At 36.9% G+C, this 24,641-nt stretch overlaps 1 protein-coding gene across 1 annotated transcript in view; it reads right to left on the bottom strand.

Annotated features, from left to right (window-relative positions):
• Nucleotides 1-24,641, bottom strand: part of SGCZ (sarcoglycan zeta) — a 427,442-nt gene that overhangs the window by 353,488 nt on the left and 49,313 nt on the right. Inside the window, exon 2 of the mRNA XM_032686604.1 lies at nt 18,579-18,650. Within this exon, the coding sequence (XP_032542495.1) occupies nt 18,579-18,650 (72 nt within the window). The remainder of the gene's footprint in view (nt 1-18,578; nt 18,651-24,641) is intronic.

A 24,641-nucleotide genomic window follows, 5' to 3' on the forward strand; every position in this document is an offset into this window, starting at 1 on the left:
ATTAAAATAAAGTAATCTGAGGCCTGTTACAATTCCAGTTTTTAAAATATCGCAAGGTTCTATGAAATTTACTTAATAAACAATGGGTTATTTGCTTTGGGTAGATGTACCGAACAAGAATAAGAGACAATTAATTTAAAAGAAAACAGTTGATTTTACATTTACTATAGTTCATTTGACATGTTTGAAGCATAGTTTATATCTGGTAGAGACAGCACTAAGCCAGAATTCTAACAGGTATGTTTATACAATTAGTATGCATTAATATTAGATATAGTAACTACATCTGTTAGTCCAAAAACTGAATGTGATGAAGCTTTTTTTTTTCCCTAGCTATCTTATTTTGGACTTTTTAAATCCAGAAGTTAGAAAATTCAATCTAAATTTTAGGATGAGCTTCTTCACAAAGAAGTTCATATATTTGTTTTAAATCATTAGATTGCTGTGAAAATATGATGTATGTGTGCTGAAAGTATGATTTTCTGAGTTTTAATTTCTTACTTCTCCCCCCTCTTTTTCTCATTCTTCTTTTTAGCAGCCTTTGTTTTATCTTTGGAAAATGCTCCTGACAGACTGAAGCTCATGCAGGCAATTCTCAGAAGATTAAAAGGCAAAAGACTTTATTCAAGCTTTCAAAACTCTTTTTTTGTTATTATTAGATTCATTGTAACTTATGAAATTTAGCTTCATTATGAACAATTTATCAGCATATTGGAACGTAAAAGAATATCTATTAAATTGAAATGCCAAATACTCCTTCATTTACTATCTGATAAAGTATTAGAAATTTAATTAATTTAATGGAGATATGCAGAAGTGCATTATACCACCTTAATGGCTTAGCAGGGGCCTTTAGAAAATATTTTAAACAACTGTTGACTGAAAAAACCAAGAACATGGTCATTGTATTTTGAAAACATAATATTTGTGTGTGTATTGGTTTGCTGAAACAGTGTTCATTTTCCCTATAGCAACCCTGACAGCGCTGTGCTTTGCATTGACAGCCAGAAAGGTGCTAATAACACTCCAGTGATTTGGCTACTGCTGAGCAGTGCTCCCACAGCATCAACCAGCACTCTCTCCAACATTCCCCCTCACCAGTTGGCCAGAGGTGGTCAAGATCTTGGGAGAGAACACAGCCAGGACAGCTGATCCAAACTGACCAAAGGGATATTCCATGCCATATGGCATCTGTTTTGCAATAAAAGCCAAGAGAAAGGAGGAAGAAGGGGGAAGAGGCAGGCTATTCATTATTTACAGTATTTGTCTTCCAGAGCAACCACAGTGTCCGGATGCCACTTTCTGATGGGAAGTACAGAAGAAAATATTTGCGTTTTTTTATTTTGCTTGCTTGCACACTGTAGTGGTTTGGACTTTGTTTTCCCCCAGAGGATAAGAAAAGTGGTAGACCCCAAGGGGTGGAAACCCCTGGAAGTTTTGAATTTCTGTCCAATGAGCGCTCCTGCAAAAAATGTAAACATATCACAACCAGACCGGAAGAGAAGAGTTGTAGTTTTTGAGGTTAGAAGAAGGTGGCCATGTTGTGAGCCACGAGGAAGGGGCTCTGAGCCCCACAGGGGGGCTTCGGCCCCCAGCCCCAGCTGGAGCCTGTGGGGACCTGGAACAGCATAATGCTGGGCTAGGTGCCTATAGTTATGCTGGGAGATGTTTTCTCCATCGTGGGCAGTGGCCGTGGCAGTGGCCGGAGAAAGCAGCAGCCAGAACTGAACCGAAGAAGCAACAAAGACATGCAGCACCAGAGAAGGGACTCCTGGAAGGAGACCTGAGGGAAGGAGAGTCAGCAGCTGAGTTCTACAGAGTTCTTGGGGGTAAGAACTGATACCAGACCCCCCAAACCTCCTTTGAGACCTCCTGGAAGGAGGAAGTTGATAGACTCTTACTTGAAAGAGCCTTGAAGTGCAACATGCACTGCAGAGAGGAGCTGAGAGGCTCGGACGTCCTGAGAGCTCAGCCAGGACGGTGTGGGAGGTTGGCCTTGAGGGCCCTCCCTTGCTGCAAGCTACAAAGAAGCTCGCAGCCTGAGACAGGGCACAGAGGCCCTGCAAGGAGCTTGAATCTCCTGAAGATACCAGACCGTCACGAAGACCCCCTGTGCTTCGTGATATGACGTGGTGATACGACCTTGTCTGGGGTGACGAAGCCCACGGAAGACCACTCGTTTGGAGAGACGAGTGGCCGAGGGGGATACCCCCCCCCCTCGTGTGTGCTGGCAGAGATCCAGCTATCAGCTGCTACAAGAAACAGAAGAGACAGAGAGAGCCTGCTGCCTTAGAAGATGCTGCTGCTTAGTGACTGCTACTCTGAAGAAGCTGCTGCCCTGAGAGACTGGAAGGGATCTGTCCTTCTTTCCCTCCTGGACTTTTATTTGGAGGGGAGAAGAGATCTGATCCATTGTAAATACTTATGTCATGGTAGAGATAGTTGTAGTCGTGTGTATAATGTATTGTAGTATTTATTTGTATAGTCATTGTAATATATTCCCTTTCCCCTTTCTGAGTCTGGTTGTGTTTTGTCTGGAAAAAAAACCCATCTCACATTGGGTTGAGATGTGGGAGGGGGGATGGAGCTAGGGAATTGGAATTTGGGCTATCTCAAACCATGACACACACATGTGCACGCCCTTTCAGTTTTGCTTCAGCAAACTGCCTTACCTCAACATATGAGTTGTTCTCCACCTTATTTTCTTCCCCCACCCTGCTGAAGAGGGGAGTGACACAGAAGCTTGGTGGGCTCCTGGCATCCAGCCAAGATCAACCCACCAGAGTGTTTAGAAAGACAGATAAAGATGTTAGGCATCTGAAGGTAGGGAATATGTTAAGATGCTTCCAATTTAATATTGTATAAGTTTAAGCAACTCCAATGAACTAGCAAATACTAACCTTCTAGTTTGAGATTGTAATTTATTGAATGCCTCAGTAGTATTAGTCCGTTTAAGAATCACTGTACTGAACACTGATCACCTAGCTTCTTCCTTTCCCATGCTGGAAAAAGTTTAATGGACTTATTTGTGACTCATGAAAATCACCCAAGGGACCTGGATGCAGTAGTTGAGTAATAAAAGGTTTAAGAAAACACAGAAACTAACCTTCAGTAACCTATCCACTGAACACTTTAAAATATGCTGAGACACAAAAACAGACGTCAAATTAGTGGGTTTTTTTGGTAGAGTCCAAGAATACTGCAGGAATTTTAATTTCCTATTGCCATAAAAGGAAGCAATGGATTAGTCTGATCTGATGAACTAGGTTGTCCTGTGTTGACTCACTGTGACACATCTGTTAGAGCTGATGAAAACCTGTGCCAGATGGAAGAGACATGGGTTGCAACTGCAGTACGTGACGGATTTTCCTCCTACAGTAAAACGCATCTGATTTTAGCTTTGTTTGTTCTTTTTAAAATTCTATTATTTGAGGGGCAGATGGGTGTTTAAGATGATTTTTGAGTATTTTGAGTCTTTTCTGCAACTTTAATCTGTCAAACAACCAGCACTCAGATGTACCAAATTGCTGGAGGAGTAGGGTTCTTCACTGAAATATGCTAAAATAATATGCTAGATGGCTGGATATTCTGCTGTGTGGGTGAGGTGATCAGAGCCCTTAAACGTATTTTTTTGTAAAATCTAATGTATCAATACATTGATTTGAACGTTTACTGTCAAAAAATAAATTTTAACCACATGTTAATTGAGGTTGAAGAGGTTGAAACATGATTTTTAAATTTTACTCTGTGGATACAAGAACTAAAGTCAGCTCTAAATAGGCTGGAAGAATAATAGTAGAGAGCTGCACCCAACTTCCATTATAACTGTATTGACCACAGGTGAAACACACAGCCCTTTTTTGGTGCATTTCAATAAAATAAGGTGTTTTGTTAAGACGTTTTCTTAATATAACAAAATTCCCCTTTAAGATCATTAGGGAATGTTTTCATATCAAGCAAAGCCCATGTAAGCAGAAGTACAATGAGTGAAGAATAAGCTTCAGCCATTTTGGGGGGTCACTGAATATTTTGTTAACTTAATTTAATTAAATTAATTAAATCAATTATCAATTAAGTAGAATTCCTATTAGATGGCAAATTCCTCGCAGAGAGACAATAATATTGTATCTCATAGGTAACTGTGATACTGTTGCTTCACAAACAACTATACATACAAGTCTATATTAAAATCAAATTTGAAAAAGCACTCTTCAGAAGCTAAAAAAGAACCCTAAAGCTGTCTTTAGAATTTTAGAAGGCATCTTATATACATATGTTTTTAATTATTTTTCCTCCTCTCTGATTCTTTTTATTTAATGCACAGAGTACAAATTCTGGAACTTTCTAGAAAAAAAATATTCTATCATTGAGCTGTTATCTGAAACTAATTATTTTTCCTCCTCTCTGATTCTTTTTATTTAATGCCCAGAGTACAAATTCTGGAACTTTCCAGAAAAATAAATATTCTATCATTGAGCTGTTATCTGAAACTAATGAGAAAAAGGGAAAAATAACTGAAAAAAGTGTCTTTTAAAAGAAAAAAACCCAATCCCTGAATGCCGATTAATGGGAAAAATACTGATTAATGGGGAAACAATCAGGCTAGAAGGTAACGGTTATTAAAGTTATTCACACCTTTTCCTCATGTAGATGACCTTCTTCAATAGGAGTTCATTAGCCTAAAAAAGTTATAATTATCTTATTTTCTTTGCAGCCCATATGGAATGAAGTGATTCAAATCTCATGTGTATGTACTTTATTCAACTGAGAGCATTCAATTACGAAAAATATTCAGTCCAAGATTAACAGCCCTTTTAATCATTCAATAGCCCTCTTCACGTTTCACATCCTCTCTTTCTCTCAGAATTAATCACTAAGTTACATTCGGAGACATCAGCCTAGAGGTTTTTGAGCTAACCACTAGATTCTATCAGTGTCTGTTACTAGTGACAGTGATAATCATTTGTGTTGTAAGATATTTATCTGCAGCCTGACTAACTTGATAAAAGACAAGAATTAACAACAGTAAGCAGCACCACATTGGAAAACTGGAACATGCATTTTTTCACAGTCGTTGGAAATCTCTCATTTGTAGGATTTACTGGATATGCATCCAGCTTTCCTTGAATTTCCAGAAGTCACGTATTTAGTTGTTACTTTAGATCTGCAGTATTTGTTATCTGTATTATCACTAGGAAGGCAAATATTATCAGCTACACCAAGCACAACCTTGTGGCAACACACCTTTTATAGAGAAGTACCAGAACTTCTTAAAGACCCACTTTCCTCACTGGAGCTGTTTGGAAACACTGTGCCAATAGAGCTTTGAGTACATGCAAGGACATTGCTGCAGATTAGAAATTAAAGAACACTCATCTCCCATTAAAAAAAAATCTTAAACCATAGAAAGTAGCTGTAAGAAAAAGAGGTGGAGATTATTATTCTACTTAGAAAAGATGGTTCAATTTAAAGACAAAATAAATCATGAGAAATCAATTGCCAAGCAAGAATCATCTCATACCAGTAATGGTTTTGGTTAGCTTTTCATACTTCTATATTTCTTTTCTGCATGTAGACTTCAGTGTATATTTGAAAACACCAGAACTTTTTTTCCCCAATCACCAATTTCAACTGCAAAGCCCTTTTCTCCACAAGCAGTTGTCACTGGGTTCTTGTGCTCCTAAAACTCTAAAATCAGAGCTTCAACCACATGCAGTTACCTTGTGACATCTCTCAGAGTGCTGACTTAGAGTTTTGTCCTCTTAGAAAGGCATACCACAATCTGCACCAGGTGAAAAAAACTACACATACTCATTTGAAATTCTTAGTTTGCTTTGTTCTGAACAAACAGCATGGACAGGTTTTTCTGAAACTGAAAGTTTGAAAAAAATGATTCATTAAGTTAGGCCAAAAATATTTTTAAAAGCTGAAATACTTAGTTTCATTTTGCCCCTTAAAACTCCTCACATGAAAAGAAGACTTTCCAAACAAAAGAAATTTTCAAGACATCTAAAAGCCAAAATATTTTGTTTCCAAAATTCTGGAGAAGTCTATTTGAAACCAAGCAACTTATTGAAACAAACATAAATTTGCTAAGTGTATTGTGTTAATAAATATTCCTTTTGCAAAAAAAAATAAATTGTCAGTGTTGTACTAATATAGTTCTGCTTGTTAGTTCTACTGAGCATAGGCATTTGTGTCTGCAGTTTTGTTTGAAGTAGTAAGGAAAAGCATATTGCATTCCTTCCAAAAATTTAAGTGAATGTAGACCTAACACCTTTATTAATTTGGCAACTCATTCTGAATTGGTTTTGATTATTTCTTATCTGTGAGCAACAATTATCACAAAGACCAGTTTCCAAAACTGGCAAAGTGAAAATAGTGTTACATTTATTCCACTGTTTTCTTTTAGAAGTGTTGCAAAAACAATTAGCAAGAAACTGAACCGTTACTGAAAACTATATTTCGTTATTCTTCTCTCAACCTAGTTCTTTGCTTTGAGGACAGCCTTTGAAATGAATAAAATAGAATAAAAATTATATGCTCAAAAATTATTAACAAAATTGCACATTATTTGCCCAAAGCCACATGAATTGGTGGGAGTGCTAATATAACATCAGAATATGTAATGTCTTTATATATTCCTCTACAGAAATTAATTAGTTGATATGATAGACATATGGTCACATAACATTGTTAGTATTATTGTTCTTGTGAAAACTGCAACAATACTGGTAACAGAAGTAGATATACCAGTCACACTAATATCAATATCACTGCCTTTTTATAGAATATCTTAAAAGATAGACAGGGCATCTTTGAAGAAATATTGCATCTAATATAATTTCTGCTTTTGCTTAACTTCTGTAACATATCAATAAGACATAATAGTCAAGTATGGAAGTTGTCTTTAGACATCTCTGCAGCACAGAGTACATTTCTGGAGGTTTTCTTCTAAATAATGGGCTGTAGCTAAGACCTGTTGTTTGCTGTTAACAATCACTTATTCCTGTTAAAGGGGGAGGAAATAAGGAGGAGGCAGGGTGAGGGGCAGAGAGGTTTGCAGTGTCTTCCATGGTAGGAATTCCTACTCTTTTACATGAGAGGCACGCAAGCTTTTGGAAGAACTGCAGACAGTTGAGCTAGAGCAATGCAGTCAAAACCTGATCTCCCTTGCTGAACAATTCCCATAAAAACATAGGAGATATCGTTATTCTTTTCTTGCCCTGCGCTGCGGTTGAGGAACATATTTGCTCCATAACCTCCAAGACTTTATTACAAATTGGCAAAACCTTTACCTATATTTTAGATCTCTTTCTGTTACAACTGAAATAACTCAATATCCTTTGAGTGCATCAATGCACAAAATGAATGAATTTCAACACGTAATTTTTAGGAATTTTCTGCCATACTTCGAAACCCTATTTTTGCTTTGATGGAATTAATTTCTTTATAACAAGGTTTAGACTTATGAACTTGATCCTTCATAAACTTTCAACACTGTTCCTATGATTGTCTTGAAAATATGGCACAATACAAAAGAAGATGGTCACACACAGCCCAGGTTTTAGGAGACATAACTGTCTTGAGTAGTATAAAATGGCGAGTGGGAATAAACATAAGCTCCACATCAATCAGATACTTTTTCTTTGTTTCTCTGGAGAGAGTGGAGAGAGACTGCAGCATTGCTTTGCAAACACCTAAAAGCTTAGTGCACTGACAGCGACTTGAGGGATGGAAGGATGTTGCTACTCATCCATTTACTCCACTCAGTCAGGTTGTGTTTATTTCAGCACGGAAGCCAAGGAGAGTGGAAAGTTTATTGTAACTATCCAGAAACAAACTCCTAGACTCTGAATGGGTGCTAGTAGCAGACAGTGGGTTGGAACAGAGGGTACACGCAGAGGGTACATCATATATGCCCAGAGGCATAACATTCAGTGTTATCAATATTCCATGTCCCCAAAATGGAAAGAAAATATTCTCTAGTTATCAGCAGTCCTCAACCCCACAGAGAAAATTTCTTCAGTGTAACTTGTCAGGTGACAAAATGCAGCAAATACTGTTTCTTTCCTTATTTTTTCACTGAAACAAACCTTAGATGCAAAATCCAAAAATGGTTAAGTTCCAGTTCAGGAACACATAAATGCTTTTCCTAGGGCCTACAGTTTCAGATATTAGTTCATCAGAATTAAATCAACTCCTTACAGCCTGATCTGATCAGAAACTTGCATATTTTAAAGGATCAGTTTCTATTTCTGAGGCCAACATTAACTGTGCACCAACTACTCTCTGTGGAATAGTTTCAAATAAGTGATAAGGCAGTAAGCATGTCTCACGCCACTGAATAAAATGTAAGAGGGTCATAACTGTAAACTTACTCGAGATGGTAACAAAGTCACATTCTAAAAAGAAGTGATCATAATGTGCATGAAGTGAAAGTTACACGCACGATAAACTATCATGTTCATATTCTTAATTGCAACATAATGCAATATAAAGTGAGCTCCAAAATCTACATATATTTATGGTTTTCATAATGTTTGTAGGCAATTGAAAGTAAAAGTGGTTCAGCTTTTGGTCTAATTTACACTTCTGTAATCCAGATTAATTTAAGCATGTAGAATCAGACTGATGAAAAAATTAGATGTTAAGGAAGAATATGATCTTGTATTGCGTGGCTTTTTATAATAAATTTTCTTAACGCTTCTTGAAAAACCACAAGCTTGTTTGCAAATACAAGAAAATGAAATTGTTGAAATTCTAGTTTCATTATTTCATCTCATAATGGTTTAGTTCTTTTTGTCTTACAAACTTTATTTCAAGACTTGAAATAAAAGGAGGATAGGAAGAAAAGGTGTTCCTAAAATCTTTCTTCCTCAATTCTTTTTTGTAAAAATACAGTTTTTCCACCTACCAGTTTACTTATCATTCTGTAATATGAGATCAAGCAAAAAATAACCAAACGTAATTCTTATTTTATATTCAAATACACCAACAAGGACTCCTTCCTACAAAGTATTTCAAAGTATGCTATGACAGGGCTATTGTACTTACTCTAAAATTCTGAAAGGCAGTCATAACATTAATTCTTTCTGAAAAGTAATAAACACAGCTCGCAAGATTTAAGTTCAGATTACTTTCTTTTTAAAATTGACTCTTTTACTTTTTTATAATCAACTACTTCTTTTTTCTTGAAAAATATGGAATCGTGAAGTCATATTTATTATATATGTTACATAAAATTGTACAACTATGACTAAATAATGTACTTAGTGCTTAAGAACTAGCATGGTAAATTTTTTTATTTTTAGAAGGTATGGCTTGATTTTTATGTAATTCCTGTCTTTTCAATAATACTCTAGAGATCCTATGGTTTCTACTAACTGTACATGTTATTTTTTTTGCCACTAGAGACAACTACTTTATGCCAAGTATAGCCGGCCTTTTATGTGTTTCTTTGTTTTATTGTTTTCATCTTATAACATTATCATTGCCATCTAACCTAATTTAAATGCACAGATCCATTTTCGGACAACATGAGTAAAAAATATACAAGTTTTCAAATGCCAAAGTCTGTAAATAATCACTACAGACATTTAGGGGATGTTTTTTGCTAAAGGAATGCATGTTCCTTTCATTGTCTATTCTCTTTCATCCTAGTAGCATTTGCTTTGAAAATCCATGTTTCCAGGCAATAACAAGGGCATAAAGTTATTTTCTGCAAATTGTGCAGTTCTAGGAATCTTTGTTTCTCTTAAGCATCTCAAGCATCTCTGCCAAAGTGGTTGTATAAGCATTTTCCAATTACACATTGAAATATTAAGCAATTCTAATACATGCAAAGGCCACAATGCTCTGTACACTTGTGCTAGGTCTTCCGCATCAGCTTCTTATTTGACACGCACCCTTTTAACATGGTTAGAAATGGAGCAAGAAGCCCCTTAAACACCTAGGTACAGAACAGAGGAGAAAAAAAAAAGGAAGGGGAAGCAGTTTAGCTTTTAAATAAGACTTACAGCTATTTATAGAGAGCCCACAGTTCTGTGCTGTGTTCAGTACAGTTCTTATAGCTGCTGGACTAAAATGCTACATTTGTCTCCCTTGCTTTTCCTTCCTTCAAGCAAGCTTCCCACAATTCTCCCGAGCTCAATGCTCAAAAAAGATGGGACCTCTACATAAAAGGACTTCTAGTCTTTTTGAAAATTCCCCTTCCTTCTGTAGCCTCCATTTCTCCTGTTCTCACCAAGACAACTCTGTAATTCAGTATTGCCTGTGGGATGAATTGCATAACACTTCTGGGCTGCATTTCCTCTTCAGTTTGATCAAAGAGGGAGGCAAAGTGGGTCTGGGTCAGGTTGAGCTGTGACCAAAGCAGGTCCTTCAGAGGCAGTTGCTGGAGCTTCTCAGAAGCGACTTGCAAAAGAAGAGGCAACTTCAGCTGCACCCCAGGAACCATCTCACAACTTCCCATGTAGAAAAAGATTTTACCTTTTACCCATTTGTTGCAGCATGAATGGATGGAACATCTGGTATCTTCACTGCACAGCTAGTAAATCTGAATCCTATAACTAGGTGCACCATGCTCCAAAAGGGCAGATACAGTCAGATTGCATGTTAAAACGTGATATGACATAAGTAGAATCAATGTAACACATAAGTATGTAGAGTATCTTCCTCTCCCACTGTACTTATTTAGCAAATGGGAAACTTTAGCGAGAAAAATAAGTTAAAACATTTGTTAGATTACATAACCTTAAGCAAGTTGTGTTTATCAGCTTTTTAGAAACTACTGCTTTTAACCTAAAAGTTTCCTTTTCTGCAGAAGAAAAATGAATAGTTCAAGTTGCAGAAATATGTGATACTTGTGTCTTTCCTTTCACCCTCTAAGTACTTACCTATAACTTACATATTTTAACTATAGCATTCTACTTTTCCACTTGTTAACTTGTCTTCCGTGTCCTTGGAAAAATGCTCATCACTCTTTCAGCTCACAAGTATGCTGAAGTCAATGACAATCAGATTGATTTCCTTGCTAACTGATAAGCTTGTCTCTTTTACTAGATATTTTAGAATTTATAGCATAGATTTTGTCTTTGTAAATTAAGAATTCAAAAATACATTTGTATATTTTCATATCAGCTGATGACCTTCCATGTTGTGTCTCCTCAGTATACAGTCAGTCCACTGCAGGGAGTACAATCAGGAAAAGCTGTTGAACTGATGTTCTTCTAGCTTGATTATAAGTTCTGTATCTGTGCTCGTTCTGACTGGGGTAGAGTTACTTTTTTTTACAGTACCTAGTATGCAGTGACACTTTGGTTTTGTGCTGAGAATAGTGTTAATAACATTAGGACGTTTCTGTTATTGCTGAGCAGGGCCTTACGCAGAGCCAAGGCCTCTTCTGCTTCTGTCCCACCCCATCAGCGAAGAGGCTGGGGATGCCTGAGGAGTTGGGAGGGGACACAGCCATGACAGCTGACCCCAAACAACCAAAGGGATATCCCGTGCCATACGGCATCATGCTGAGTATATAAAGTGGGAGGGAAAGAGGAAGAAAGTGGGGAAGGGCATTTGGAACCATGTCATTTGTCTTCCCAAGTCACAGTTATGTATGATGGAGCCCTGCTTTCCTGGGGATGGGTGAATACCTGCCTGTCTACCCAAAGGAAGTGGTGATTGTATTACTTGTTCTGCTTTGCTCGTGCACATAGCTTTTGCTTTCTCTCTTAAACTGTCTTTATCTCAACCTATGAGTTTCATCATTTTTACCCTTCTAATTCTCTCCCTGATCCTATCAGGGGCAGTGAGGAAGTGTCTGTGCAGGGCTGAGTTGTCGGCTGGGGTTAAACCACGACATCACAACAAAAGATTTGCAGAGTAAATATTTTCAGAATGAGTATTTCACAGCACACATACAAGATAAACAGAGAAGAAATAGAAATCAGAAAGTGACTTTCTGTCCAAGAAAAAGAACAAAGTCCTGAGCCCATACCAGAAACAGAGTAGCTCATCCGTATAATTTTGCAGACCTAAATTTAACAGGGTCTGGGAAACAAGACAGTCCCAGTCACCTGATGCATAATGCAAATACATATTTTTCCTCACATGTATCCAGATTAGACATATCCTCTTGCTTTTAAAAGGTAATTTTTTTCATTTAACTTGACATATAATTTAGTTGATAAAACAAGATTATTTTAATCTTTGGTTTGTCATGGATACTTAACCACTGTACATATTTAAATAACTCCCGAAATTCAACGACATCAAGTTTAAATAAATTACTTCACCTGAAAAGTGTAGTATTTTTCATAAATGCTATATGAGTATTTAATATTTTTATAATTGTGTAATGTTTTACATTTCTTTGTACTGCGTATTACACAAAATTATGAGCTATAAGAGAATTAATGTTATGAAAAAATATTTCAAACAAGATGGAACATCAGTGAAAGAGATCTAACAAAGTATCATTTTGACTTTACTCCTTTCTGTATTAGTTGTTTGTTTTCTCCTTTGCTCTTGACATTTATGTTTTCAGTATAGTCACTCTATCTTTTGTCTGTCTTCAGTTCTCTTTCCTTCCTCAGTCTTTTCTCTTATTTCTTGCTGCACCTATTCTTCCCTACTATTTTTAATTACTCTGCTCCTGTGCCATTTTCAACCATCATTTGGGCTCAGCAAAAGTGCAAAACCATCTCACACAGGGAAAGAGCTGCACAAAAAAGTAACATTTTTTTCTCAGTCTTCCCTAATGAATCTGAGGCTTTTTCAAGTGAAAATACTTCAAGAAATTATTTGCTGAAATTTACTAGTTTAACAGGGAAAACTTGCATTTATCTGCTATTTAAGTAGTAATGTGCTTTAGAAATAATTCAGTTAGGCAGTCCAATTAGGGTAGCCACACTGGTAAATGCGGTATTGAAATTGCAGAGATAGAGACTATCTCTGGCTTACTAAAGATTGGTTTTATTCTTTCTTGGGTGCGTATTCTTACTGCTTCTCACAGGTGCAAATTCCAAAGGACATAAACATGAATGCAAAAAGTTAGTAAATTCTTCTTGGTCACCACTAACATGTATTAGTTACATATTGAACTAAACCAGTGACAAAACGTTGTAGGAATACTAGCTATAAAGAAGTAGGACAAAGTTTCAAGAGACATTGCATGTTATAATTAATTTATTATATGCCTATACAGTTTAAAATGGAAATATTTTCTTACAGAAGAAGTTTTCTTAGATGAACTTTGCCTCAAAGGATAGGTTCAGAATGTTTCAAGTGCAGAAGTATGTTATTCCACTTCGGATACCATTTAAAAAAAAAATAACATCCCCTTTATCTACCCCAAAACTGTGCTTTGAACAGAATCTTTCAGTTTCACAAGTAATTCCAAAAAACCTAGCAGCAATTATTTTCAAAAACTTATTTTTAATAATTGTATTGGTCTTAATACGCAGCAGTTTGGAAAAATGTTGGAATCCCTATATGTACTGTATTATCAGACAGAAAACAGTTTCTGCCCTCAGTAAAGGATAGAGTACATAGATGAAAAAGTCCCTGGACAGGAAATAAAGTCAGGTGAAGTACAGTATATTCAGTGTATCCTAATTTAGCAACTTGCAGCCATCTTCAAGCAATAATGACATTTAAGCTTCCAAGCCCATATACAATTCAGTATAAGCACATACGTGGAGAAATGTAAAATCATGTACAATTTTATGCAAGATTATTTTTCTGTACCCTGGAAAGACTGGAGAAAAGCATATTTACAAAAGGATATGAATTTCATGCACTTTGACACAGCAAGATAATTGCCATTTTAAAGAGCTCTTTGTGCTGGTATTTCAATATTTACAATAAGGTGTATGGGAGCTATGGAGCAGCCATTTTACATACAAAATTTTCCTGTGAAATTAAGGAATAATGAAACATCATTTCAAAGAAAAGAAATGCAGGAAATGTTTTCTGTTCTATTTCACAGAAGAAGGTATTTGAACCTTGACGTTTGTAAAATAATCAACTTCCGGTTTTGTCTATGCATGTTTCAGAGCTGAGTGATGTGGTTGACACTCCTGAAGGACAGGATGCCATCTGGAGGGATGTGAACAAGCTCGAGAAGTGGGCCCATGGGAATTTCATGAGGTTTAACAAGACCAAGTGCAAGATGCTGCATCTAGGCTGGGGCAACCCTTGGTATCAGTACAGGCTGGGGGACGAACAGAGAGAGACCAGCCCTACTGAGAAGGACTTGTAGGTGCTGGTGAATGAGAGATTGGACATGAGCCATCACTGGCAGTCTAGAAGGCCAACCACATTCCGGGCTGCATCAAAAGAAGCAATACTGCCCCCTGTTCTCATGAGACCCCACCTGGAGTGCTGCATCAGGCTCTGAGGCTGCCAACACAAGGAAGGACACTGGCCTGTTGAATCGAGTCCAGAAGAGGGCCACAAAGATGATCAGAGCGGTGGAACACCTCTCCCACGAGGAATGCCTGAGAGATTTGGGGTTGTTCAGCCTGAAAAATAGAAGGCTCCAGGCAGACTTTACTGCAGCCTTTCGCTACTTAAAGATAGGGATCAAAAGATGGGGACAGACTTTTAGTAGGGCCTGTTACGACAGAACAAGGGGTAATGGTTTTAAACAAAGAGAAGGCAGAATCAAACCATAGGTAAGGAAGAAATTCTTTATGGTGAGGATGGCGAGACACGGAGCAGGTTGCCCAGAGAGATGGTAGATGCCCCATCCATGGAAACATTTAAGATCAGGTTGGACAGGGCTCTGAGCAACCTGATCTAGGTGGAAGATGTCCCCTGTTCGTTGAAGGGGGATTGGACTAGATGACCTTTAAAGGTCCCTTCCAACTCAAACTATTCTGATTTTAATAAAGCAACTCCAGTAGATTTCCTAAATGAAATTAAATAGAAAATTGTTCATAATTGCATATGTTCAAATGAATAGCACAAAAGACCAAGACAACTAAAATACTTCAAATTTACTTGTTTGGTGCTTTTTTTGTTATAGTACCTGCTATAAAAGTAAAAGGAAATGACATAATAAAGTGTTAGCATGTAAAATGTCTTGGTGAAATGGCTTGTAAATTGCTAGGTGTCATATATGACAAATATAGATCTTTGGTGTATATAGACACATATGTTCTACTTTTCTCAACAAGTCCAAGCATCTCTCTTCCCCTTGCTAGCTTACTTCACTGCTTGAGGATGAAGGCACACACAAGCAGATTCAGTTAAATGAGACCCCTGAATCTCAACATATTCAAGATATTGAAAATAAGTTGTCAAAACTCCAGAAAAAATATATTTCTATTATCTTATATGATGCAAATAATACATCTGCTTAAAATCTTAGCACACAAGATAGTCTCCAGACATTTTCTGCTTTTGTGATCTGTGGACTAGTCAATTACAGAACATAATATCCTAAGCTCATGAGATCTGATTTCATAAAAGAACTTCTGAGTTCTAAAATCAGCTCATATGAGCACATGTTCAACAAGAAGTTCAGAGCATTTTCCTAAAGTAAAAAAAACTATTTGCATATTACGTAAATAACTGTCCTTCCTCTCAACATAGTTTACAAGTACTTGAAGTTCCTATTGTACTTTTTTCTCACAAAAAAAAGCTTTCCAGCTTTATTTTCCTCTGAGTAAAGTCGAGCTCAGACCCAAGTTTATTTTTCATGTAGCTAATTCTGGAAGTATCACAGGAATCATCTTGAGTACTCCCAATTGCAGAAGAGTGACCTTAGCCATTTATGTTCAGTGTTGGTTTTGCCAGGGGGCCCTCTGGTGGTCTAGTGGTTAGGATGCGGCGCTTTCACCGCCGCGGCCCGGGTTCGATTCCCGGTCAGAGAAAAAGTCCCCCGGGTAGATGGAGCTCGTCAGCCCTGTAAGGCCATCCATCTAAGAGAAGGTCACTCTATACAAACCTACGTCCTGAGGACCTCACTGCCACCGTCCAAGCTTGCTCGGCCCCGGCAGATGAACCTCAGGATTAAAGGGTGGGCTCAGCTCAGCGCACACTGTGTCTCACCTAAAAAAAAAAAAAAAAAAAAAAAAAAAAAAAAAAAAAAAAAAAAAAAAAAATCCACTGCGCAGGCTCGAAGGGTAAAGACCCTTCCCAAATCTTCGTTCGCGAAGACTGGCCATACCTATACCTGGTTTTGCCATGACTGAGATGCAGTTGCAATCAGGACAGAACAGCTCTAAGAGAGCACAGGTCTTTGTCTAGCAAATGATCTTGGTCATGCTAAAGCTAGTCCCTAACTAAGGAGGTAGTTAGCACACACTTCCACATCTCCCTTCCTCCTTAATAATTGTGCCTCTGACAAGGATAACCATGGTAGCACTACCATTTCTTCAAACATCAAAGGACTATGCAGATGTGATTTCACATGCATGTTTTCCCAACATGTGAGGTTGATCAGCTTCAATAAAACAATTATAGAGAATGCTGTTGCTTCTGAAACAGTTGTCTACTTTGCCAACCTTTCCTTAGGTAATCATGGTATTCTTTCGTTCTACTATCTCTACTTGATCTGGGTATTGCAGGGGTGCCCTTCCTCAGACCTCCCTGCAGGTAGGCTATAACTATATCACTAACAATTATTTTGCCTCTCTTTGATCTGAAGTCACAGCAACATTCACTCAGAGAGCATCAAGCAGACTGGTATGTGAGCTAAAACTGTATAGGGTATTTCTACTTAAGAAGTTAGAATTATGACTCTAAGGATAAAAAAATAAAACAATAAAACAAGAACACAAAATTCAAACCTTACACTACTGGGAACTTGCCTAAGACTTCAGTTAGAGGTAAGTATCAGCATTTGTTGCATAAAACCAGATTTTTATCTTTAACCTCCAGAAAGCATCTATTATGCAAGTTTAATTAAAGAAAAACACCTCAATATGTTGTTGCAGCCATACAGAAACGTTAATCAGACATTTACTCTTTTGGCATATACAATGTTGGCTTCTTAAAAGAATAATCTTTCATTCTCCCACAGGCACACACTGGAGGGAAGATTTTTCAGTTTTCACAGTCTACCTACAGATGGAAATTGTATCTTCATTTTTCTCTTCTGCAAAGAAAGGAATATTACTCCAACAAAGTATAAGCTGTGTATCTTTCTTTTAGCAATAACAATGGAATAAGCAGAAACTGAAAATCTAAAGTTGTTGCAATGCTGTCAGACTGGTCACTGGAAAAGCAAAGACTGTGTTTCTTTGCTTATGTCATTGTTTAAGTCCAGCGGGCAACTAAGCACCACACAGCTGCTCACTCACCTGCCCCTCCACCCAGTAGAATGGGGAGAAGAATTAAAAGTTAAACTTGTAGGTTGAGACAAGAATAGTTTAATAATTGGAAACAAAGTAAATAATAATAATTAGTATTAATAATAATAATTAAAAAGTAAAATCCAAGGAAAAACAAGTGATGCACAGTACAACTGCTCATCACCCACTGATGGATGCCAGACCCCGTCCCTGAACTGCAATTGGACCCCCTTCCAGGTAACTCCCTAGTTTATATACTGAGCATGACGTTCTATGGTACGGAATATCCCTTTGGCCACTTCAGGTCACCTATCCTGCCTATGCTCCCCCTCAGCTTTTTTTGTGCACCTCCTCACTGGCAGCGCATGAGACACTGAAAAAAAAAAAGTCCTTGACTTAGGGTAAACACTACTTATCAACAAGCAAAATATCAGTGTGTTGTTAACATTATTCTCATAATGAATCCAAACCACTGCACTGTACCAGCTACTGTGAAGAAATGAACTCTATCCCAGACAAAAGCAGGATGGCTTACTTATAAGTAATTAATGAATTAAAGCACCACAGTATCTTCTTACTTAATCTGTTTATTTTCCTTATTCGGATAAGAGTTGTCAGTTTCAGTGGTCTACTGCATCTTGAGTTTAATCTGAGCAGTACTTATTTGTCAAAGACTCTTCCCAGCTGACAGAACTGTGAAAAATGCAATTATACAAAGCTGATAGATTATTTCCTTCAAGAAGCAGAAACTGTCACATTTATTCACACCGCATGTAGAAACCTGCACACAGTTTTGTGAAAATGTGAAGATATTATGGACAGACATTGGCAGAAGTATTTTCAGGTTTTTAGTGTGTCCATATTATGCCTATATCACCAATACAGCTTAGAAAGCATAAAAAAATAATGTATTCAAACAGAATATATTAACTTCTCTTCTAAAAAGGACTGTAATTAAGTTTTCCTCTTTACCTGATTGATGTTATCTTTAAGTGTTATCTTTATGGTCTCATCTCTCTTCCCTCAACAAAAATGATGCTAACACATAGGACTAAAAAGGAAGCGGGGGATGACCCACATAAAAAGCTACTGAAGCTGATAAGAGCTTAAGTCTCTGCAAAATTGGCTTTTTTTTCCCTTTTCCACTTCTACCAGCTGCAACACAAAGAAGAGAGCATGACCTTCATAAATCAAGTGATCTCATAACTGCTAAAAAGATAGAACCTCTCTCTTATAATGAAAGTGTCCCACAGAAAGATGAACCACTTGTCTACTCACAGGACAGAGTAGGACTTCTTTCCAGCCACAGAGCAAAATGAACTTCCAGTCTCTGGGATTGAAAACTTGGACCTGAAAATAGGAATGAACAGTCTCATAATGTCCCAGGAGGAACTCAAGAACATGATTTATTCTGCTGCCAGGTGAATCTCTCCTAATTGATCTCAAAAACTAGCTTTTATGAAACTAAAAGCTAAAGAAAAATCTCTTACTTACAATTTAATATAATAAAGATGCTGTAACAATGGAATCTGTAAATTTATTTATACATATATATATACAGAGAGAATATATTTGAATGTAAACTTAAAAGGTGACATTTAAGATGGAAAATACATATACAGATGCATTTTTTTTCTGCAATTAAAGCCATGCAAAAGCCATGCTAAACTGCTGAAAGAAATATTATGCAAAATAAGTTTTTGTTATTCTGGATTTTCTTTAAACATCTTAATCTAAGGTTAGATTTGCCGTCTGGGGATGAGAAACAAGGTTTGCTTGTCTTGATTCCAGAGCTAAATAAAGTTGGAAAATTGTGATTAATTTTGTATCAAAAAGCAGGACAAAGGTAGTTAAAAAGTACAACTGCAGAAAGTTTAACCTGAAAACTCAAGATCTGAAGCTGAATATTTTTGCAGAGCTATTAGTGTAACATTCTGGCTCATATTCATCACTAATATCAGACAGATAGAAAAGCAGATACATTTAACATGTTAATAGAAAGTCTTTAATTGCTGTCACAGAGAGGTCCCCAGGGAGCAGAAAATTCCATATTTTCTCCTTTTGATGGCTAAAAAGTTTCAATGGTTGCAAAATGATTGCACTGTAACAGGTGGGGATTATCTAAAACCCTATTAAGTGGCTCTGTTTCTCTTCTAAATAGATATTTTAATGTCTAATTTGGAGATATGCTGGTCAGATCCAGGCATAGATGTGTTCTTACGGTGCCAGAGACCTCATGTGGAAGACAGTGACAAAGCCCTATTGACTTTAGCAGCAAAACCCTCTTCTCTCTGGCATTATAGCCCAAGCCAAATACAATTTATGTCTGCTTTTCCCACCTCCTCCTTCCCCATCGGTATCACTCCCCAGCCAGTGCCTGAAGCGTTGTTTCGCCAGTGGGCACTCAGCCTTTACCATCAATAACCAGCTGCCTGAGCACTTGGCAGCTGCTGTTACCCTTCAGGGGCTGAAGCAGTGTCTCAACCACTGAGTAACATTTGCATCCCTAATTACTAACTTACTCTAATGCCATGACAGTGTTGGTTCCTGAGCTTCTAAATTAAAATCTTGATATATCTTGTCATTTTGGTGAGAGCCTCTGGCAATGAACAAATACAAACAATGAAGTTACTTACCGGATGGATATGAAACCTTGTTTTTTGTGTTTGGTTTGTTTTTTTTTTTAAATTTACTTATATTTAAAAGGTACCAAACATTTGGAGCAGCATCAGAACCCAAATGAAATTCCAGTAAACTTCCACTAAGCAGAGGAATACTGAGGTATTCAAACACCTCAACCATGCAAGACAGTTTCATGTGCTCATACTTGTAGGAGCAGCTAAGGAAGAAGAAGAAAATATTAAAGTAATAATATTGTGGTCCTGAGCAAGCCAGAGTTAAGAGTAGTGTGTGTGTGAAAACAATCACAAGGTCAAGCTGGAAAGCCGCTTGAAGCATGGTTGTTTAGTCACATGGATGTGTGTGGTATGTGAGAGATAAGAAAACATCTGCCTGACTGGAGAGCTTGGACCCAGAGTCTTTACAGAGGCTGTAGAGTCTGTATAGAGTTATGGAGTAATAAAGTTACTAGAGAGTTCTGCCTGGACAAAAGTCTGCCTGCTTGAATTCACTTGCTGCAAATGGTGCAGTGTGAAGATCCTTTTTCCAACAATGGTGTCACATGTGCCACGCATACTGACACGGGCTAACACACAAACCTTTTGACAAAGGGTAAGCCTGCAAAGCAAGCTGCTTAAGATGTGAAAAATGCTGTAAATCAAAATCATCAGAGCAAAGTTTGCCCTGTTTGCTATTTAGAAATTTAAAGTATATTCCATCTACAGAATTTTTTGACATGCCTGCAGAGCTTGGCACCAGAATTGAAGCATTAAAATCTATTTCAAAGTTGTTGCATGAGTGTAAAGAGGATTCTCTAGAAAAGCCAAGGTAGCACCACAGGCTAGCACAGGAGGTGGCACAATCAGCACTCATCCACAAACTTCAAAGATAGCCACCAAAGAACAAATGAGTATTAGCTTTCAAACTACATACTGGTGGTGCTATCCAGAGCAGTTAGAATCAGACTCCTTGTTTCATTCCCATTTTTTCCTAGGCTGTGCTCAAGACCTCACAGCTCTCCCAATGTTCTCAAGACCTCCCCACAGCTCTCTCAATGTACTCCAGTCTTCTTTAGCAAGACTGCCACCATCTCTCTATCTCACTGCATCTCTGTCTCCAGTTCTGTCATATTCTTTCTTCTTGCAATCATCCAAATTTGTCTCACAAGGCTTTTCTTTCCCCTTGCTTCCCTCAACTCCCCGAGGCTGTGTCTATATGAGAAAATAGAAGATCCATAGGGTGAATCAGACCTGAAAGTGCATCTTATGCACATTTCATATCTAGTTTCACAGCTGAAGAAAGTATGTGATTCCAAATGAAATCATGCACCTCCTGATGTGAAATCTGTAATCTTCACTTCACTTGGGTTTTCTATAATGTAAAGCAGTCATTTACCATGATGTGCTTTTGACTAGAAATCACACCACTAGCACATCACCATACTGAAATTATGTCTCTTTGCATCCTTTTTGAAATACATTTTACTATTTGTTCTATAGTTTTTTTGATTTATTAAAGGCACAGTAAGACGCTTGCTACTCACAAAGTTGAGAACTTCCTCAGAAAAACACCAGTTTTAACTTTATTTTATGGGAGAGTTTTACGTGGGAAAAAGGCCTTAGGTGACAAAAGATTTAAATAAAAAAGAGTAAATTTTTTTAGAAGTGACATACAGAGAAAATGTTATTGTATTTTCTCATAGAATATTTACACACATGAAAAATAGGTCAGTATTAGCTTATGATTCCAACTCAATTTCATTCTTAAATATGTCTGCCATTGGCAATGCATCTCCTTTTGTGACCCTGTCACACCTTTCCCATTCCAGCCTTTCAGGAAAGGAAAAAAAAAGGAAAACAAAAACCAAACCCCACTTTTTCCATTCTTGAGTTTAATCATTTTTCCTCACTGTCTACTTCAATCTCCTTGTTTACTTTCTAGTAGCCTTCATATCTCCACAGCAACACTGTTCTTTCATTTCCTATGCAAGTTCCCCAACAAAAGACTATGAAGAAAAATAGGTATATTACAGATTAACAAGGTTACTATTTATCTCTAACCGCTACATTTCAGAAAATTTATAATAAAGAAAGCACAAATCTCACATCCCTATCTCCCTACATCATGGGGGAGGTTCACATGTAAAGTTTTTAGAAAGTCTGGGTTAGAATTTTCATATATCATATGATATGTGCATAATTTCAAGCTTGATATGCCCAAATAGCTGTAAGGCTTTGCATTTTATATTCCAAATAACAGTATTGATTTTTCAGGAGGTTTGGATTCTAAGCGTAACAAGACTGAAATAAGACTGCTGCTGTATTTGGTTTACTAAACATATATTTTTCTCTTGAAAATCAACACATCTGTAGAAGTGTATGAACGGACATATATATTTTTATGATCTGTCCATCATATCTTAAGACATGCAGTCATTATATACCTGTGTTGCATTGTGTTTTCAAGAAGAAAATATGAAAATAATACTTTCTCCAACAGATGTAGCCTTTTTCCTACTTTTTTATGCCTGTGTAATTAAACAAATCATGCACTACACTGCAATATTGATTCCCAGGAAGTTAGAAAATTGGAATAGATGTTTCTGTCAACTTGCAACACGTACAAAGTAGATGAGGTCCTTCCATTATATGTTGCATAAATATAATTTTCAGCTAATAATTCTGCTAAGGAAAATTTCAAAAAAAATGTCAAGGAATTTAATTTCAAGGAAAATTATGAACATGCTTTATTTGCACATTTTTTAAAGGCTAGCATATTTATTTACATATTTTACAGAGGATTAAACAAAAAAATCCATGTCTTAATTTAACACTTGGGCAACTTGTCAATATCACTTCAACAAAGTTTTTGAGAACCAAGTAAAATGAGGTCAAAGGAAAAAAAAATATTTGATGCAGCTATCTAAGCATCACTCAGCCCATTCTCCCACTACAGACTGCTGAGGAAAGATGAAAAGAATGTTTGATGAGAGCTTACCAGAGTAAAGACCCCACATTTTTCTCTAAATTTCAGTGATAAAACCTATCACTCAGACCTCCAAAAGAGGGTGTTTTACTGCTGCTCAGTTACTTTGTACTTTTTATACATACATATATACACTTACATGTATACATTCACTGTTTTCTCACCTTTCTCCCATACATTTCAAACAAACAACTCCACTTTGCAGATCCACTGAGAAGTACTTAAGTATAACTTAAAGGTTACATACTTACACATTCAAGAACCAAGAGGCACACCAAAGTAAAGGCTAAACTTTTAGGTTTATAGTAGTGGCTCTCTCATTATTGCTCTTCATGGTCCCATACAGGTACAATAGAACTGATACCTTCCAGTTCTTTAGAGACAAAGAAATAATTAAGCATTTCTAAATCTTCTTAGTTTTTAAATCTTTTTACATTAAAATTAAGATATTAAAATTTAGTTAATAGTTTAACAAAACTGAGATATTAACAGTTTACCAAGAAACTCCAGATCACTGCTATCCAAGGTACCTAAAGGAACTCTATGAGGAGGAAAAAAAAAAGAAAAAAGACAAAAAGAAATTCTTGGTCTTTCACAGATAATAATTCTATATAAATTGACTGTGATGAATGCTGGCATTGAAGTGAGTGAGATGTAAATGCTACTCTCAGCAATTAAACTAGAAAGAGTTAAATAGCAGTTCTACAGTTATGGAAGCATAACTCAAGTAAGTAAGTAAGGCATACAAATGCTACTTCAAATTTATGATAGACAGAACTCACATCTATAGGAATACGTTCTTTTGGGATTCTTTTTTCCAGTTCTTGGACAAGGATGAGCATAAGAACAATTAATTATTTTTTGCTTCTTTGCTCTGCAGTCATAAACCAGACTGTCAACTGCTTATTCCACCACTTGTTCAGAATGGAATATGCAAGATTTTGGGTCTTATCCCTGCTAAAGATGTCTCTCCTTCCATTCCACCTGCTGTGGAAGTAAATGTAGAAAGGTTTTGTTAATATTTTAAAAGATTTTTTCAGAAGACAGGTGTCATTTTAAAACCCGGATGAGTTTTTTATGGGTTAAATTCTCTTGACTCAATTGCATCTCATCTTCTTCCTGTTTACATATTAGCTAAAGTAACTTTAATACAATCAGGCTAGAAATTCTGAATATTTATGCCTATATATTGTAGACAGAAAAAGAGACAATGGGCTAATAAAACCAAAAAGCTCTCTGACAGTTCAAGATTTTTCAGCTTTGATACTCATTTATTCAGAAACATGGGCTACCTTGTTTTACAAAGGAGTAAGAATACAGAACTGCACAGCAGGAAACATAAATTAAAGCTCAAGCCATGGCATAATATATTGCCATTTATTTATTGGTATGAACACTACTATAAGCACATCCAAAGCATTAAATCTACTGACAAGTTTTACCCAACTGCTGCCTAAGTGCCTGCAGCCATGGTAACATGGTACTCAACAGCTCTGGCACATCAAATGGGCAGAGTTAAAGGAAACTGGAAGACCTCCAAATCCCAGGGTATGGCCTGGCAGTTATTTATTAAACATATTTGTTTGTCCTGAAGGGGATTTATTAAAATTTATTGTTTCCTCTGCGGTAACACAAACCCAAATATAAGTACTGACTGAGATGCTATCTTTAAACTTATTCTTTATAAAGACCTCAGTGGTCTTCAGTTATTCCATCTCTACTTCCTAAAGGCAAGGA

The sequence above is a fragment of the Chiroxiphia lanceolata genome, chromosome 4, assembly GCF_009829145.1.
Source record: "Chiroxiphia lanceolata isolate bChiLan1 chromosome 4, bChiLan1.pri, whole genome shotgun sequence".
In the NCBI taxonomy this organism is placed as follows: domain Eukaryota; kingdom Metazoa; phylum Chordata; class Aves; order Passeriformes; family Pipridae; genus Chiroxiphia; species Chiroxiphia lanceolata.